The following is a 20,286-nucleotide window of genomic DNA, read 5'->3' as shown; positions in this document are numbered from 1 at the left end:
GCATGCAGCACAATAGATCTGAAATACACATTTTTAAGAAAGCCTTGCATAAAGAGTTATTTTTTTGAGTAAATCCTACACACTGGTGTGTGTGTATCCTAAATTCATTGTTGCCCTATATGCCTATGTGTGGTCTAATACATGTTTGAATATAATAATACTAAAACTATGAATTTTTCTATTTCTCACCTTACTATAGCTTCTTTGTTCTCCGGTTTAATGATCCCAGTGAAACCGCAACTAATTATAGCATCAGTCCATGCAGAGAGATCAGTTTCTTCTTCCACCTGAAATAATGAAATGTATTATTGTATATACATTTAAAACAAGTTCATACAAATTTAATCAGCCTTTGATTATTTTTTTCTACCTTTTGAATCAGTTCAAAAAGTTCAGCATCATCCACATCATCTTTACTGAGATTTACTTCATCCAAATCTCCTGCTGAGAGATAGTCAAAGCACCACTGTCTCAAGAAACAGGGGGCTGGTCCACCCTGAGCAAGACTGACTGAAAACAACTCTCCTGCAGTCCTGAAAGAGAAAGCACAAACATACATAAAGATCAAGCCTGTTAAAACATAAATAACATGTAAATACAACAGGTAAAACACATAAAAAATTGCTAACCTGAAAAATCCCTTCTCCAGATCACTTAAGGAGTAGATCGGGCTCTTCCCACTCTGGTGTCCTCGGTGCTCAAAGAGGCGTTTCTCAATCTCACCAATCAAATCTATGAATGCACATGTACATATTTATACAACCACAGAGTAATAACACTTTGTCATTGTATAAGTTTAAAGTGTTTTAAATGTGGTTCCCTTTCAGTCGGTCACGTTCGACGTACGTCAGTAGTGACCGACGAATTGGGATATCGTTTAGAGAGCCCTATCAGCTTCGTGTGAACTAAAACAAGCCAATGGAATTGGCGTGCGATATTTGCATAATGCGCACCGCCCCCCGACAGGTGTATATAAATAGGAAGCAGATGCAATGGAGTAGCTGTCTTTCGCTTCGGAGCCAAACACTGGTGTCCTGCTTCAAAAGACTTTTTCAAAGTGAAACTAAAACTGCCTCAGAAGAGGATCAACAGCGCTGTTTTGAGTTGGCAGTCAAGGCACTTCAGCGAGGTCGTGAGCTTCCGGGAAGCCTGAGCTTAAAGCTCTCAACTGCTGTTTTAACAGCAACCCTCAAATCTCCACTACTAAAAGATCAGAGTGTGTTGCGATTTGGGCCGGTTTCCACGGTGTGTGTCAGGGAGTGGTGTACCTGCACACATCGCGTCACTCCCTGTGTGCTTCAGCACAAGTGAGCTGACTGTTCCCCTTCTAAAAGAGCTTTACAGACGAACCCTGACAGTATGTCATTTCGTCTGTGCGTTACTGGGTGCGGTCATTCCCTGGTCCCTGCTGATGGGCACAATCGTTGCATCTCGTGTTTGGGCGTTCAGCACGCAGAGGCAGCTTTTGTGGATGGTTCATGTTCTCATTGCGGGAATATGACTATCGCGGTGCTGAGGTCTAGACTCTCCATCCTGAAGTCTCAGGAAGCGGGGGTCCCCTCCCCTATGCCCCGTTCGACCGTTTTTTCCGGCCCCGGTCGGAATGACGGTTCGGCGGCGTATAGGAAGGGTGACTTGAGGATCATGGTCAGGGCTTCCCCGCCGAGCACCGCTCCGTGGGCCCCTGCCGCCTCACCAGCACCGCAACCCATCGTGCCACCGTTGGTTTCCGCTGGGCCCTCTACGGACTGTCCAGCCGTTACCTTTGGTGCGCCTGCAGTGGAGCAGATGTCGATCTCTGCATCGGAAGGTGAGCCAGAGTCCTCGGGGGAGGAAGATCTGGACGCGCTACCGCCCTCCGGGACGGTAGCATTGCCCGAGTCGGATCCCGAGGTGACGGCTGTGCTTTCCCAGGCCGCCTTGTGTGTCGGGCTCGAGTGGAATCCTCCACCCTGCCCCGGCCCATCTCGGTTGGATGATTGGTACTTGGGGGGTCGCGCTGGTCCGGTCCGGTCCAGCGTCCCGCCCCAATGCCCTTCTTCCCGGAAGTGCATGATGAGGTGACCAGGTCTTGGCAAGCACCGTATAGTGTTCGTGCAAGGCCCGGTCCCTCGTCCACCTTCACCTCCCTGGACGGCGGAGAAGCCAGGGGATACGCGAGGATCCCGCCAGTCGAGCGGTCTGTTGCGATGCAGTTGTGTCCAACGGCCACTGGCTGGCGTGGTGAGCCGCGCCTCCCGTCCCGGGCCTGTAAGTTCTCAGCCGGTCTGACTGAGAAGGCTTACAGAGCCTGTGGGCAGGCTGCCTCCGCCCTGCACGCGATGGCCCTTTTGCAGGTTTACCAGGCAAAGGCGCTGTCGGAGATGCCCCAGGAAGGGCCTGACCAACAGTTGCTTGGGGAGCTGCGCGCTGCCACTGACCTTGCCCTCCGGGCAACGAAGGTGACAGCACGCTCTGTTGGTCATGCGATGTCTACTTTGGTAGTCCAGCAACGCCACCTCTGGCTGACCTTGGCAGACATGCGGGAAACCGACAAACATCGGTTCCTGGATTCCCCCGTGTCTCCGGGCGGCCTTTTCGGCGACGCAGTGGAGAGCTTTGCCCAACAGTTCTCCGCTGCACAGAAGCAGGCTGAGGCCATTAAACACATCATGCCATGGCGGTCCGCTGCTGCCTCCACCCAGCCATCTGTGGCTCAGCCTCAGCCTGCTCGTCGCCGAGGGCGCCCGCCTGCGTCGTCCTCCACCCTTGCTAAGTCGGCAAAGCAGCAGCCTTCACCAGCCAAACAGCAGGGTGCCGGTCGCGGTGCCCAGCCCGTCTCTGCCAAGCCAGGTGGCAAGCGGTCGAGGAAAACTCAGCCCTGAGACGGGCGACCTGGAGGGGAATGTTCCTGCTCTTCAGGAGAGTATTCCATCTGCTCTCCCACCCCCGGAGGAGGGCCGGGGGGAATTTGTGTTGTCTGTCCATCTACCGCCGCTGGCTGCCCGGAGTCCAGCGGTACCCACTTTATCACAAAAAGAGCAGTTTCCTCAAACTCCAGGTCACAATAGGGCGTGTCTGCCAATGTGCCAGGCCCCGCCTTACCGCTCGCAGCCCCCTCCCATTCGCCAGCAGGTGGCAGTGTGATGGTGCAGGCCGCGTCCCGTGCGCCGTCTCCCATACGCACTGCTGCCTCGCAGAGTCCGACCACACTCCGGGCCGCTTCCATGCCGTCCGAGTCGGGTCCCCGTACTCTGCCTCGCTGCCCCACCCCCGGTACGTCTGTGGTGCCTTTGGTCCCGCTGGTTCGGAGTCTGGAGGCATGGATCGCGCTTCCCAGCCCGTCCCGCTGGCTCATTCGCACCATTAGACTAGGCTATGCGATTCAGTTCGCCCGGCGTCCCCCGGTTTTCAGGGGTGTCCACTTCACTCAGGTGTCGTTGGACAGTGCACCTGTTCTCCGGGCGGAGATTGCTGTCCTACTGGCGAAGGATGCAATCGAGCCGGTCCCTCCAGCCGATATGAAGTCGGGGTTTTACAGCCCCTACTTCATTGTACCGAAGAAGGGCGGTGGGCTACGGCCAATCCTGGATCTGCGCATTTTGAACCGGTATCTTCACAGGATGCCGTTCAAGATGCTCACGCAAAAGCGCATTTTCGAATGCGTCCGTCCCCAGGATTGGTTTGCAGCGATCGACCTGAAGGACACGTACTTTCATGTCTCGATTCTGCCTCGACACAGACCCTTCCTACGGTTTGCGTTCGAGGGTCGGGCATATCAGTACAAAGTCCTACCCTTCGGGCTGGCCCTGTCACCCCGCGTCTTTACGAAGGTTGCGGAGGCGGCCATTGTTCCCCTCAAGGAACAAGGCGTTCGTATTCTCAACTATTTCGACGACTGGCTGATCCTGGCCAGCTCGCGAGAGCAGTTGTGCGAACACAGGGACATGGTTTTAGCTCACCTCAGCCGGTTGGGTCTTCGGGTCAACTGGGACAAGAGCAAACTCGCCCCTGGGCAGAGGATCTCTTATCTCGGCCTCGAGCTAGACTCGGTCGCACGGACTGCGCGTCTCACCGGGGCGCGCGTCCAGTCGGTGTTGAACTGCCTGAGCTCGCTCAAGCGCAGGACAGCGGCCCCACTGAAAGTTTTTCAGAGGCTCCTGGGGCATATGGCATCTGCAGCCGCAGTCACGCCGCTCGGATTGCTCCATATGAGGCCGCTTCAACACTGGCTCCGCGGCCGGGTCCCGAGATGGGCGTGGCAGCGCGGCACGCTCCGTGTCCCCGTGACACCGAGCTGCCGTCGAACCCTCATCCGGTGGTCGGATCCTTCGTTCCTGCGGGCCGGAGTACCCCTCGAACAAGTGTCCAGGCATGCTGTGGTCTCCACAGATGCCTCTGCCACAGGATGGGGGGCCACATACAACAGGCAACTGTGGCGACGGGACGTACGTCTCCGTTCCCTCCTTCAGGGAACGAGGGTCACATACGTAACCGAGACGTTCCCTTTCAGTCGGTCACGTTCGACGTACGTCAGTAGTGACTGACGAATTGGGATCCCAAATAAAGCGCCACAGTTACGAAACCCCTTCCAGTGCTCAACGCGAGCTCTATCCGCCCATAGCACCGGAGGAACGGAGAAGGGGGCGAGCTCACGCCGAGGAGTTTACTGCTGTTTTACCTCATACCCACTAAGTAAACTAGACTACACTGGGAAAGCGAACCCGTAGGGGACGCTGCGGAGGCCACTACCTACCCAAGGGGGAGGAGTTTACGTGGAGAATACACATATGGACTGGCCCGGGGGGCAGTACGCATATGGAGTCCCTGGGATGGCTCCACCTGGGTAGGGGGAAAGACACGGACTCGCCATAGGGAGTTTTAAACCGTGGATAATTACACATATGGGACCGCTCACGTAGAGGAGTCACGACATATGGGCCCCAGCCAACAGACAGCGTCAGCGACGGATGTAGGCCTGGCATCAGACACTCCGCAATGTCCGAGCCGAAGGGGGAGGCGGAGGAACTCGACAGGGTTCGCCAAGCGGGGAACACGACTGGAGTCAAAATATGCACGTATCTGGCCCAGGGGGTGGGAATGGCATTGCAAGCCGACACTTTACAGCGGGTTCAACGCGTCTACCGGCTAGTGGAAGCGAGTACACGAGAAGATACCGGCTCTACACGAAGGCTATAGAATCTAGCGAACGTGTTAGGTGTCGCCCAGCCCGCAGCTCTACAGATATCTGTCAGCCATAATCGGGGGTCCTCTCGGTGAGAGGTGCACCATTCGACGAACAGGTTCCACTTCAGCGCATAGAGGCTCCTAGTGAAAGGAGCTCTAGCGGAAGTGATGGTGTCTACGACCGCTTCCGGGAGATCACTCAGAACCTCCGCATCCCGTCCAGGGACCACACGTGGAGGTTCCACAGGTCGGGACGCGGGTGCCATAGGGTGCCCCGTCTCTGGGTCATGAGGTCCTTCCTCAGAGGAATCGGCCAGGGAGGGGCTGTCGCGAGGAGGATGAGGTCCGAGAACCAGGTCCGAGTGGGCCAGTACGGCGCCACTAACAGAACCTGCTCCCCGTCCTCCCTGACCTTGCACAGGAGTTGTGCGAGAAGGCTCACTGGGGGAAACGCATATTTGCGCAGACCCTGGGGCCAGCTGTGTGCCAGGGCATCCGTGCCGAGCGTGCCGCCGGTCAGAGAATAGAACCACTGGCAGTGGGCAGTTTCTGGGGAGGCAAACAGGTCTACCTGGGCCTCGCCGAAATGCTGCCAAATCAGCTGAACCGCCTGGGGGTGGAGCCGCCACTCGCCCGCAAATGGAGGCTGCCGTGACAGCTTGTCGGCTGCACAGTTGAGCACAACTGGGACATGAGTGGCCCGAAGGGACCTCAGATGCTTCGGACTCCACAACAAGAGATGGCAGGCGAGTTGTGACATGCGACGGGAGCATAGACCACCTTGATGGTTGATGTATGCAACGGCCGCAGTGCTGTTCGAGCGGACCAGTACGTGCTTGTCTGACAGCAGCTCCTTGAAGTGGCCCAGTGCAAGACTTTCTGCTACCAACTCCAGGCAATTGATATGCCAATGCAGCTGAGGCCCCGTCCAAAAGGGAACATCTCGATTACGTATGTGACCCTCGTTCCCTGAAGGAGGGAACGGAGACGTACGTCCTGTCGCCACAGTTTCTGTACCCTCGCTGATGTGCAGACACCAGTTGTCTCCTCAGCGAAAAACAGAGTGCGATTGCATCTACTTCCTATTTATATACACCTGTCGGGGGCGGTGCGCATTATGCAAATATCGCACGCCAATTCCATTGGCTTGTTTTAGTTCACACGAAGCTGATAGGGCTCTCTAAGCGATATCCCAATTCGTCGGTCACTACTGACGTACGTCTCCGTTCCCTCCTTCAGGGAACGAGGGTTACATACGTAACCGAGACGTTCTCTTCTCCTTTTCCTCCACTTCCATAATGGAAAGTGTTACAGTTGAACCTCACAGCCTAGCCAAACAATCATCCTCCCCACACAATCTTTTATATTTTCAGTTCCTTAATATTCTCCCTAGGAGCCACCTCCATCCACTCAACTCACCCTAACAATTAAGTTTAGCAAATATGTTTTGGTAGGACAAGGTGTCCTACACAGGCAGATAGGTTGAATGTTTCTGCTGATATTGTATTTTATACAATTCACATATTTTGTAACCCATACAGGAAGTAAAAATACAAGCTATTAACATTGTGTTTTTTAGATACATTATATGGCAAAAATAATGTAAATTAAAGGGTTAGAGCAAGAATAAAAAAATTATCATAAAAATGTAATTTTTTATTTTTAAAAATGTTTCATGAATGCAAAAATCCTTACAGAGAAACTGACTTTTCGAATGGCACCTGAATCAACACCTGCTTCCCCCAAAAACGTTACATGCCAAGTGTTGCCAGGGGTCCCTTTCTTTTGACGCTGCCACTGTACCATAGCTCTTTGAAAGAAGTCTGTGCGAGACACCCAGATGTTGAAATCCTTGCTGGCATCTACCCTCCTTGCCAACAACCTCAGTATATCATCTGGGCTGTGAAAAGAAAAACAAATTAGTCAAATTGTATATTCTTACATGTGTTTACATGCATTGATTAAAACACTCTACCATTGGAGGTCTGAGCTTTGGTTGTAGTGTTCAGGTGTGGCAGATGTAGGACTGTTCGCACCAAACATCTGTAATGCACTGAGAATTTAACCAAAGGTTATATTCTAGTTATCACTACACAGAACATGTTACTAAATAACCCCATAAAAAATTATTGGTAATGAAATACTTTTAGAAATCATAAAATATTACCTATCACCACATATACTTGCATGAATGGGCAACTGTCTGTGTGTAAATATCTCTAAACAGATGGGACACTTGTCCCTCATCCTACAACATCAAGAAAAAACAAACAATGAAATATGACATGGCAAGTAAAAGCTTTCTGTAATTTGCAATTTATTAATTGATGTATCGCTAATCCCAGTCTTCTATAATTATTGGCATGGAAGCAATATTGTGCAAACATTATGAGGCCATGTGCACAAAACATCTTAAGGCTAAAAGTATCTCTAACTGGCAGATTTAGGAGAAACTCTGAAAAATAATGGGTGTGTCAGTACTAAATTTAGGACTCCTAAATTTTTGCTTCAGGAGTATTTCACAAAGCATTTGAGCACTAAAACCAGCTCCTAAATCTGAAACATAATACCTTTTACTGTTTTTTATGATTATAATCGCTGACTGAGACTCCGTCAGCCAATCACTGTGGTCACAGTTAGTACATTAGTAAGTGTGATAACACAATCCATAGCAACACGTTCAACCCTCTCAGCTTAAGACTTCTCTCTATTCCTTGGTAAAAGTTGGTCTCGGCAGAATTGTGAATAGGTTTTAAGAGAAAACTCTTAAACTAAGTACTTTTACTTCTATTTAGGATAACTCTTAGTGGTAAGATATATGTTTTGTGAATAAGGAAAAAATACATACTTATATGAGTATTTGATAACTTTTAATAATACAGATTCATATCACCTCATAACTTGTGGTGGGTGTAGGAGAACAGGGTCGCAGAGGACTGATAGGTGCAGAGCTAGAAGTTGGGGTGGCAGTACTGGCTGTCACAGAAACTATTTTTAGTTCTTCATCATCATCATCCTCAGCATCAGCAATCTGAAATAACAAAACTGGGTATATATGCTGCCTAATACCAAAGTTTATGGAAATGTCAACAGTTGCTCTATTGTATATAAATAACATACTTCATCATCAGCTGATTGTGTGCCACCACAGGATTGGACATGCAAGTATAAAACTAGTAATGGCATTGTTGTTTTACATGTCCGACACTCCACCTTTGGCATCGTTGCAAACTCCTCTGCTGAGAATGGAAGTGGATCGAGACATAACTCATCTTGAAGAGGGACCATGTAGAGTGCCGGCCTTTCAGTGGTTGTTGCCATTTTGATAAGGTTGCCAGTATAGCCCTCGGAGTCTGGAGGGACAACAACGAGCCGCCTTCTTCCACTGTCACCTGCCAATTCAAATATACATTACAATACATCAAGGATTAGGGGGCCCGTACAGTACAATAAGGCTTATGCCCATAAAGTGGAAGCTAAAAAATTATTAGTAACGAGCAGTGCCCCGAGTTTTAAACATACCCTATCACTTCCCTGACTGTGCAATATTATAAAATAATTACTTCTTCTAACATGGTATGTAGTATACATGTGAAAGCTGTGGGATGGCTGGAGAAAATGTGTAATTGTAACCCTGTGTCTATAATACCACTAAAAATATCACTTTTGTACAGTTTGCACTAAAACAGTTATGTGTTGTCATGCTTGTGTCTGCTCTGGTATTTAATATAATGCACCTGGTGCCTTATAAAGCAGCCACCCTCCAGCGAGTAATCTCAATTTGGGAAATTCAGCTTCAAAAAGTTTGCATAACTACAGAAAACATGAAACAGAACAAGGGTTTGCAAAAAAAAAAAAAAAAAAGCACAAAATTAGAACACACAGAAATGATGTACAAATACATATGTAAGATAAAATATTATATTAGGATTATGGAAGGATGCAACATTACAAATCCTAATATAAGATTTTAATTCAAAGAAATAAAACCCAAGTCACATCTATTGGCCCCTCATAAACAATGGGAATTAAGGTTTGTGTTGAATATTTAGAAAAAATAATACTACTGCTAGCTTGTCAATAACTATAATTACCAAAATACAGCTTGTGGTGATCACAGAAGAGGTTAGTAACTGCTTATTAATGAAACAGCTCATCTATGGGAATGCTGCATTTACTTTGTTCCTCTTTCCTTAGATTATATGACATCTTTCCTTAAGCATAAGATTGTTTGAAATACACGAGCAATTAAGAAAGCAGGCACTGAGCTTGATTTCTTAAAAACTTGATTAAACTATCCCATACAATTCCTATTCGTTATAAACGTTTGTATTACACTAAACATGTTACACTGTCATTTTTTGGGGCAGGTGACCTTACATCAACATAGCCACAAAGTTGTTCAAATGTTTAACAATACTACAGTAAAATTGTACTTACTTCAGAATGGTTCATGTTTGAAGAAACTGAACAAATACGTTTGCCCAGCCCTGCCTGTAGTAGTTCAAGCTCTTCGGATGGTGAGGGTGAGGTGTCAGTTATTTTGTTTAAAAGATAAATGTGAATGCTAAATGGCTTCCAAGCTGTTGCTTTTGATTGCACTTGAGGGTGTGCGTTTTGTCTTTTTTTTTACATCCCAGGAAAAGCTCTATAAAACAATAAAACAGTGTTTCTTTTATTAAAAGGTGCAAAAGAGACAAATTAAAGCATTTAATTGTTTGGAGAGAGTGCTGATGATAACCTGGTCATATCCTGCTCTATTCTTGGAGTAATAGCAGAAGGCTGCTGTTGTTGTTGCTGCTGCTGATGACCCTGAGCTGCCTGATAAAAACCAGGAGAAGGCTGCTGCTGACCCTGAGCTGCCTGAATCTGAATCTTATCTTTGGGTCAGAAGATTTATTAAATTGTGTGCCACAGTAGCAACATCTGGATTCTCTCTCTGCTAAAAACGTGTTATGGCAAAATAAATATATGGCATTACCAAATTAATCGTACACTAACAATGAGCATCGTTTAAACTTAGCCATCTAACGCAGAATTTTAAAAATGTTGGGATGGAACGTTTGTTTAAATCAATGTTTAAATCAAAAACATCAACAGATTCTAAATGAGTCTGAGCTTGTATCACTAAAGGAGATGAGCAGTTTTATTAATATTACACAGGCTACTTCAACGGTATAAATCACATGTTTTAGTGCAAGTTAAAGAGCAACAAAACATTTTTGGAGTTTCTGTTATTAACAGAGGTGGGAATGTCTGTGTGTGTTCACCTACAACAGCCTATCAACTACATACTCTAGCAACACCCAAGCAACTGCATAGCAAGAGCCTAGCAACCACCCAGAATCTCCTAGCAAACACCTAGCAAAACACTTTAGCAATCACCCAGAACATCTATATTCTGGCCTAACTGACCAAAGTTTACATTTTTTAAACAAGACTTTAACCAACATAAATTTGTCTTTCAAAATTTTCAGTATAGTTATGGTTTTTCTTGATTGCTAACGCACAATTCATGAAACAATTCAACATTTTCTCACAACTATAAACACAATCTCAAAATACACCCAATTGTACAAACCTCAAACTTCTAGGTCAAAATAAAATGTTCTAGTCAAAAACTTACTCTTGTCTGACAAAATCAAACTTTGGCATCAGATGTCACAAAAAAGGTAACAAATACTGCACTGCCCAGTGAACACTAGTGAGATCAATTCATATAAAACTGTAACAAAAATACCTCAGGAATTATTTTGCAGCTCAATGTCTACTACACTATACAAAAATATATTTACAGATACAGTAAAACACAGCATTGCACTTTTGGAAGGATTTTCTTTTTCTTTTTTCATTTTACTATTATAAATTGATCTTGCAGTAGATGAAAAGCATGAGAAAAATATGTATGAACTTGGTATGCACCACAATACAGTAGACTGTCAATTACAGTAAAAGTAAATTCAGCATCCTTTGCACATTTGGCTAAATTTCATTACAGTATACAGTACAGTGTATTGGCCTTCTGACGTAAGCCTATATCCCTAGGCAGTCATTTTTCAGTCCCCTGTAAATTATTCATTCAGCTCTCTTTTAGATCTTGACTGGTGTGTCATCAGTTTTGCTACCAAATGCAGTCATTGTTAAACGTTTTGAGAAATGTGTCTTTTTTTTGAGAAGTGAACGAATGGTTTGGGAAACTGGCCCAACTTAATCACTTGTGTTAGCAACAAGCGGCAACCTCCCCCTTTCTCTCGTGAAGCCAATATGGAAGTAACTTAAACTGCGATTCATCGACTGGCCGCTAGGGACAGGCTCCAAAAGAGAGCAGAATCTCATAGCGTCCCATGTTAAATTGGCCAAGTTTATAGCAGAAAAAAACATGTTTACAAGTTGGTTCAAATTGTGGTTTTGGTCTATACTGTTATTTTTGCCCTTCATGACAACTCTGAGGGGGGTGAATTTTTTTATAACTTATCCATTTAAATTATATTAAGCCTTAAAGTTCTGCATAATTAAGGGCGTGGTCACTTGAGTGACAGATATGCCACTGCTGACTGTGAGCCGTCATGTTACCTCAGCTGCCGCTGAATTTGGCATCTCAGCTGTTTTTGTGCTTTTTTTTCTTGATTATTTTATACAATTATAAAATATGGCTTGCTGCATTATATTCGAGACTGATGTGTGTCTGTGTGCATGCATGGGAAAGAGACACAGAACACACATTGTTGGATCGTGGCATTGGCTGAAAGTTTTGATTGCGATATTTACTACAATGACAATACCAGGAGGATATACAACTCTGACAGCACTGCTTGGATATTATAACTAAAACTGCTGCACTATTTTGAAAAAAATATACTTTGGACACAGGCTCATTTGTTTGTTAGATACGATCGTATACAGTTTTACAACATAAAGGCTGCTCAGATTGCATCCTTTCTTGAAGAACGATGACAAAGAGCAGATCATTCAGAAGAAATGTGAAATGTTTTTTTTTTTTTTTTTTTTTTGCAATGGACATTTATATTTTACCCAAGTGCCAAAGATTGGATTCATCTCGTGATCTCTATTATAAAGGTATGAAGTCCCATTTGATTTTCCATGTTGTTATTTGCACACCCAACACTAGTGGTGTTAGAGCATCTATATCTTAAAGAAACAGCGTAGATTGACAGTAAACCTTTAGAACGTTCTGATGATAAAACTTATCTTCATTAATGATTTAGATAGTATCTAGATAGATAGCTCTTTTGCCTGCTAACATGGTCACGTCGAGCTAGGCGGGCGTGGTTTCAGCAACCAATAACATCAGCTCAAACCACCTCCCTGCCTCTTTGTCCATTTTCAGTTATCCGGGAGTGACGTGCGGTGACGCGCAGCTAAGATGGCCGCGGCCTCATTTAGGCGTCAAAACTGCTGTTCAGAACTCTATGGGTGACGTCACGGACACTACGTCCATATTTTTTTACAGTCTATGGTTAGCAATCGAGAAAAGCTAAAATACATTTAGATCCTTACCTAACTCTGCTATTATTTTCTGTGATCGGTATCTCCTTATTGATTTCATGTTATTGTTTCGTCGGATGCCACAAAACCTTTATCCATGATGAAAGTGGAGCGGGCGGTGAATCAGCTCGCCAAAAAATTACGAAAATGAATCTCAGACATATTCGGATGGGATTACATTTCTCACAGGACTTCTGAGCTAGCCGGGAGGCAGTCATTTTCCGATTCACCTACAAATAGGGGAAAAAATCGTAAGTGAACTTGGCTGCGCTGTGTTTTTGACTCTTAAAGAACCGGTTCATAAGAGTCATTTGTTAATGAAGCTGATTACACTGGGTGCGCTGGCATGCGCGTGCAACCATCATGCAGTTTATTGAAAGACGTGTTTTCTTGTCATTATTTTGCGTCACGCTGACTTTTTTAGCTCATCACATTGAAGCGCCGCTGAAAAGCAGTACTTAAAACACTGCTTAGGCTACATTTATATTTTATTCTGTGATCATTTTGGGGTGGCAGATGGGGTGGCAAAACTTTTTCTTAGGCAGTTGCCACCCTGTGCCACCCTGGTAGATCCGCCCCTGTAGATACCTGGAATCCTCCCACTTGCCTCTGCTCTGCCATGCTTGATCTGTTCTGTTGCGATCTGCGTCTCCTGCCGATGACGTGTTTCGCGGGGGCATGCCCCCCTTTTCTTGGCTCCACCCCCACGTCAAACCAGTGTCATAAAGAGAACCACGCAGAAAAGTGCAGCGCAAAGGAAAACCGGTATCGTGAGCGCACGCTTGACTGAAACGCAGAATAAAATGAGCGTTGCAAATGATTTAGTAGGTTTGAGCATGAGAAATATGTGGCAAAGATTAAATAGGATTACAGCTGTCATTGATTTTTGTAATTAATTATATTTTTCTTTTTACACTGCTTTATTTTATTTTGCAATTTATTATTTTTGTCTGCAAAACTTATTTTTTACTCTCAATACTTTATTTTTCCTTTGCAATTCTTTATTTTTGTTTGCAAAACATTTTTTTATTGCTCAATTCTATTTTTTTTTTTTTGTTTTGCAAAACTTTATGGCATTAATTTGACTCCATAGATCCATCCTCTCCATATCACCGTAATCCATTGCAAAGCTGTAAACAGTGAGCAGACAAAAGCGATCTTTCCAGCCTCAGTGGTGTAGAAAGTGGGTTGCTGACTGATAAATAGAGAGCATTGAAATATAAATCCCTTACATTTCGTTGGATCACCGTCAAACTTTGGGAAGTGACAGGCGGGGATTCCCCTGAGACGGCGTCTCTGCCGCATGTGTTAATGCGGCCGCAGCAGGTGGTGGTGGTGCCGTAGGAGCGGGGGTGTGGAGACTCTGCAGGGCTTTTACTACCTCCTCCGTGAGAGAGGTGAGTCGATTCAACTGGTGCTGATGGGCGGCGAGATGGCTGGCCTGAGCTTGAGGATCTTGGCCTGGCGAGGTCTTCTGTAATGAGTCGTCACACGAAGTGGGATCCATAAGCAGGCTTTTATTGACAGTGATCGTGGTCAAACAGGCAGGGGTCAAACAGAGGCAAACAGATATGGCAGGGATCGGGCAGAATCATGGTCGTAACACAGGCAGAAGATCAGGGCAGGCAAATATCAATCACAAGTCCAATAAACAAGTCCAAGGGCAGGCAGCAGAGAATCGTAAACGGGGAACAAACTGGGTCAATAACAGGCAGACAATCATAATAATAAACGCTCAGAAATGCAAACTGCAGTAATACAAGACATCGCAATGATGGTGAGGTTTAGAGTGGCTTAAATAGTCCAGATAATGCACGGCAGTTGGATGTGACGATTAGCGCCAAGGTACAGGGTTTGTGTAGCCTGACGTGGTCATACTCAATTCTAGTTCGAATATGAGTCTGATACTGCTTCATTGGGCTTTGATTATGGGGGCGTATTTCAACCGATCCAGGAAAGACCTCAATTGGATAGACCTACAACCAATCAGAGCTACAGAGTAAGCGTTGAGCGACGCATAGTTGTCACCAGAACTCAACTGCACACATGCTGGAACTAGTAGAAGATGAGTGTAAACAATCTTTGCCGGTGTTGTAAAAAGAATAAGTATACACGGAGTACTTGCCAATTAGTGCGCTGTCGATATCTTCTATAACGGACGCGATGGCGGAATCTACACATCTCAGTTCTTCAACAACAGCCATCATTGTTGTAAATTCAGCCCAAGCGCTCTTTGATGACGTGGCTGATTACGTTTCTAGTGATAATCTGTCAATCATCGCCCTGACAAATGTGATTGGTCCAAACAGTTTCTGTTCAGGCATAATTACTCCTCTATGGATCGAGTCCAGACCGAACTCCCCGACCTCAAAATGTTGTGGGCGGGGATAAATTCGGCTGGCATCCAGGCTAGGGTTTGGGGGAAATGTAGTGTAGTGCGTGTGAATGAATGTGTGAGTGTCAGTATTCTTGTGATAGCGCCCTCTGATGGCCAGAGGAGTGAATTACAGAGTTTGTCTCTGTGACACTCAGAAAGCGGAGCCAAAAGAAAAGCAGGGACACATTGCCCTGGCTAAATGAAGAGTGTAGGAAACTTATGAAAGAAAGAGATCAATTATTGAAACAATCTTTAAAATCAGGTCTTACAATAGACCAACAAAAATTTACCTCATTAAGAAATAAAGTAATAAAAACGCTAAGACAAGCTAAAGCCAAATTCTTCATCAATACTATTGAAGAGGCAAGAGGAAATGGGAAGAAGATATGGCAAACCATCAACAAGCTGATTGGCAGAAAACAGAATCATAACAATAAAGTTTTACAGTTGAAAATTAACACTGAATTAGTTACAGATCCAATCATCATATCTACAGAACTAAACACCTTCTTTCTAGACTCAGTTTATGAAATAACTCAACTTTTTAATTCACCTAGTTATTCTATTTGCTCCATTAATTATGCACAGCTGATTTTCAACAAATAACTGAAACAGAAGTAGCAAATATCATCAGTGGCTTAAAAAATTCTAAGGCCATGGATATCTATGGTCTTGATACTATTTTTTTAAAAAGGCACAAAGAGACCCTTCTACAGCCCATTACATATTTGATTAATCAGTCTTTAAGACAATCCATCGTGCCATCAGCATGGAAGATGGCCTTGGTCACACCAATTTTTAAATCAGATGAAAAATCAGATATCAGTATTTTGCCTGTTTCTAAAATAGTCGAACAATCGGTGGATAAATTACTGATTCAACATCTCAATAAAAGCAATAATTAATTTCACCCTATGCAATTCGGTTTCAGGGCCCATCACTCAACAGAAACAGCTAACTGTTTGTTTCTGGAAAAGGTTAAAGTTTACCTAGATAAGAGTTCTTATGTTAGAACTGATTTTCAAGACCAAAAGCGAGCTTTTGATATTGTTAATCACAAAGTTATTTTATCTAGATTAACTTATTTCAATTTCTCTGAACAAGCTCTCAATTTGATAAAATCATACCTGTCCAGTAGAAAGCAATGTGTTCATATTAAAGGATTAGTTCACTTTCAAATAAAAATTTCCTGATAATTTACTCACCCCCATGTCATCCAAGATGTCCATGTCCTTCTTTTTTCAGTAAAAAAGAAATTAAGGTTTTTGATGAAAATATTCCAGGATTATTCTCTTTATAGTGGACTTCAATGGACTGCAAACAGTTGAAGGTCAAAACTACAGTTTCAGTGCAGCTTCAAAGGGCTTTAAACAATACCAGACGAGGAATAAGGGTCTTATCTAGAGAAACCATTGTTCATTTTCTTTCGTTTTTTTTTTATTTTTTTAATATATATGTTTTAACTTTGACCTATGGAGGGCAGTAAAACACTTAACAGCATCTACACTGTTAGAAATATAATAGAGAAGAAGAAGAAAAGAGCTAGTTCAAGATGAGCATCTATTGTTAAAACATATATATTTTTTAAAAATTAGAAAATGAACGATGGTTATCCCTAGATAAGACCTTTATTCCTCGTCTGGTATCGTCTGGTAAAGCCCTTTGAAGCTGCACTTCAACCGTTTGCAGTCCATTGATATGCATAATTAGGAGGCCCTGGTATACTTCACTATCCGCGCCTGGACGTGCCACGCACGCAGTCACATCCGTGCATCTTTTAAAGTATACCAAGTTCGACACATGCGCAGTACAATTTTTTTATACTTTTACCAGACATCGTGTCATCAACTGGATATTCGCTGGGCAGGATCGGAGAAGAAAAATAGTGCATCCACCAATGCGAATCAAAAACGATGGAGAAGGCATGCTTCTGAGTTTACTCGTCTTGTTTTTGAATTGTTCTTTACACACTCTTCTGCACACTGTGCTCAGTACTGTGCTTATTGCCACCTAGTGGATTATTCTGTCCTGTTTGTGCATGCTCTGTTGCACGCGAGCCCTCCACATGACGAAACTTATGTCATGCGGGCGGTGCACGAATGCGGACGGCTAAAACATACCCGGAAATGTTTTCATCAAAAACTTTAATTTCTTTTCGACTGATGAAAGGAAGACATGAACATCTTGGATGACATGGGGGTGAGTAAATTATCAGGAAAAGTTTATTTAAAAGTTGACTAATCCTTTCATTTTTTATGTAAATTATTTTGTAAGTATAGTACAGTGCCCTCCACAAATATTTACACTCTTAGTAAATACGAGCAAAGGTAGTTGTGAAAATAAATCTGCATTGTTTATCCTTTTGATCTTTCATTCAAAAAATTCACAAAACTCTAACCTTCCCTCGAAGTAAAACAATTGAAAGTGGGGGGAATCACATTATGAAATAAATGTTTTTCTACATGTTGGCCACAATTATTGGCACCCCTAAAAAATTCTTATGAGTAAAATATCTCTGAAGTATATTCCCATTCATTGTGTTGTTTCTATAAACTGAAGTCTTAGTTTTGTAGAACATTTAAGTAAACCATACATTACATAATAAAAAGTCTTCAAAATCTAAAGTTTTGTGTCACTCAAAAAGTAAAACAGCATTTTGGTCATCTGTTTTTATGTCAGCTTTATACTGTCAACTCTTCCTTCCAACACATTTTTTTTTTTTTTATGCTTATGAAAAAACTGTTGTCTCACATACACTTTGCTACTTCCGAATCATTTGTTGTGATTTTATTGGTTGTTCTGTTCTGTAGGTGTGTTAAAACAATCACTTAAAACATGAATTCTAGTCTTGAACTTTGCAGAAGTGCTCTAAAGCTGTGAGCAGTCCTTCTCTCCTCCACTGCAATGAAGACTGTTGTGTTCACTTTGCTGGCTGCAGCTGTGGGTATGTAGATCTATCTTATTAATTATCATTAATGACACTTGTTAGTTTATGTCTACACTGACATGTATTATAGGTAGTCTAACATTAATAAAATAATTCATTTTTAATGAAGTTTGCAGCACAGGTGATGAAATCATTGGAGGTTATGAATGTCCGCCCCACTCTCAGCCTTGGCAAGTGTACCTTATTGCTGGGCGTAAATTGTGTGGAGGATCTTTGATTAATGAAAGATGGGTTGTGTCTGCTGCTCATTGCAAATTCTTGTGAGTAAATAATCTATTAATTTATGGCTTAAAAAAGTGAGGTTAACAACAGGTTATTATTGTTTCCAATTTCCTAATATGTACACTAAAAATGCCAGAATTTCTAAATAAAAGGCTGTAAAATAAATAAATAAATAAAATAAAATAAAATAAAAAAATCACACATTCAGTACTTTAGTAAAGATGACAGTTCATTAGTTCTAGTTAAGAAAAAATAAATAAATAAATAAATAAATAAATAAATAAATAAATAAATAAATAAATAAATAAATAAATAAATTGGTTACACTTTATTTTAAGGTGACTTAGTTACATTGTTCTTACTCAAATAAGTACTGAGTAATATTAACTACATATACTTACTATTGAGTTACGGTTAGGTTTTGGTTTAGGGTTAGTTGGCTACTTGTCATTATGCATAATTCACTGTTATTACTATAGTAAGTACATTTAGTAATGTGTAACTGCGTCACCTTAAAATAAATTGTTACCAAACTTTTACATTTGTGTACAATATTTAAATATGACTCCTTTCTGACTTCAAGAAATAATATATTTTTTTATGTATCATTCACCAAACTACGGGAATTTTATTATCTGTAATTGCCTTGGCATAACCAGTCTCTTAGACAACCTATTTGAGACTATCTACATAACTAATATGTAGTAGGTAGTCAATATTTTGATCAACACTGCATTATGGCCTGAGTAAAATATGTGTTCCTTGTCAAATAGACGTTCGCATCTCAACATCCATCTGGGAAAGCACAACAAGTCTGTTAATGAAGCCACAGAGCAGAAGATCGGGGCGGAGAAGATGATTCGTCACCTGGAATATAATGATCAGCCTTTTAACAATGACATCATGCTGATCAAGCTGAGAAAGCCTGCCATCATCAACAAGTATGTAAAGCCAATCCCTCTGACAACCAGCTGCTCTTCTGCAGGGGAGCAGTGCTTAGTTTCTGGATGGGGCAAAACTGGAGGTGAGATGAGTAATGAAAATCTTCTTAAACTTTAATATAATATTGTCAGACATAAAAACATGCATTCAGTAATACGTAAAAGATCACAAGTTGTAGCGCTGTTCATATTTTTTTTCCAGTTGGCTCTGCTTATTCCCTGCAGTGTTTGAAGTTGCCTGTACTCTCAAAGAAGCAGTGTAAGGGTGCATATGGTACATCAATAACTGAAAACATGTTCTGTGCTGGATTTATGGAGGGAGGCAAAGACTCGTGTCAGGTATGTCATTGACTTAGTCTTCCTCTTTATATGCGTTTTATATTTTTATGCAAACACACATTTTTGTCCTTTTTCATTTTACAATTTTCTTCTCAGGGGGATTCTGGTGGGCCTTTAGTGTGCAACGGTAAACTAAGTGGTGTTGTTTCCTTTGGCAAAGGCTGTGCTCGGCCAGGCTTTCCTGGGGTTTATACTGAGGTGTGTCGCTACACTGACTGGATCAAAGATATCATAGCTAATAACTAACTCTATGATCAACCTGGTCAGTCCTTTACAAGTTCATTTTCCTAATTATCTGCAAATAAATTCAGTTTGAAGCATGTATGTGTTGTATCTTATTTTTAAGCATTTTTTATTCATGTTTGCTCCCCACCCTTTTACAATGTGCTGCTACGGCAGAATGGCGAAATTAAGTAACCCCATCATGTAGGTGTGGATGTCACATGGAAAACATTCAAAGCCTTAGAGTATCGACAACAAGGCCATTAGAAGATGCCTAAAGTTTCCATTACAATGTTAGAATATTAAGGCTTAGCAGACAGCCAAACGCATTTGTTGCCTCATATGCACATGGTTTGTACAATCACAGAAACACTGTGTTGACTAGGCTATGTTTCGGCTTCTGAGGGAAAAACTGGAAAACGGAAGGGAAAACTCTGTAACTAGATAACCCAGGATTTAGTTTACCCATGGTTTAGAATGACTCAATGATAACTGTTGTGTGAAAAGCCCTTTTATTGGAAATGTCAATAGAATCATAATGGATTATTTTGGTATTTCTATTATTA

The 20,286-nt window shown here is 43.1% G+C and overlaps 1 protein-coding gene and 1 pseudogene across 1 annotated transcript; one reads left to right on the top strand and one right to left on the bottom strand.

The window, feature by feature from the left end:
* Window positions 1-12,890, bottom strand: part of LOC137023556 (uncharacterized) — a 13,795-nt pseudogene extending 905 nt beyond the window's left edge.
* A 5,026-nt stretch (window positions 12,891-17,916) lies between these two features.
* LOC137023133 (trypsin-2-like) lies at window positions 17,917-20,161 on the top strand. Its single transcript, XM_067389820.1, has 5 exons — window positions 17,917-17,993; window positions 18,106-18,256; window positions 18,992-19,242; window positions 19,362-19,498; window positions 19,595-20,161. Exons 1-5 carry the CDS (start codon window positions 17,954-17,956, stop codon window positions 19,742-19,744), a joined length of 729 nt encoding a protein of 242 aa, XP_067245921.1. The 5' UTR covers window positions 17,917-17,953; the 3' UTR covers window positions 19,745-20,161.
* The last annotated feature ends 125 nt before the right edge of the window (window positions 20,162-20,286 follow it).

The sequence above is a fragment of the Chanodichthys erythropterus genome, chromosome 7, assembly GCF_024489055.1.
Source record: "Chanodichthys erythropterus isolate Z2021 chromosome 7, ASM2448905v1, whole genome shotgun sequence".
NCBI lineage: Eukaryota > Metazoa > Chordata > Actinopteri > Cypriniformes > Xenocyprididae > Chanodichthys > Chanodichthys erythropterus.
This window is presented reverse-complemented; position numbering and strand designations above follow the sequence as displayed.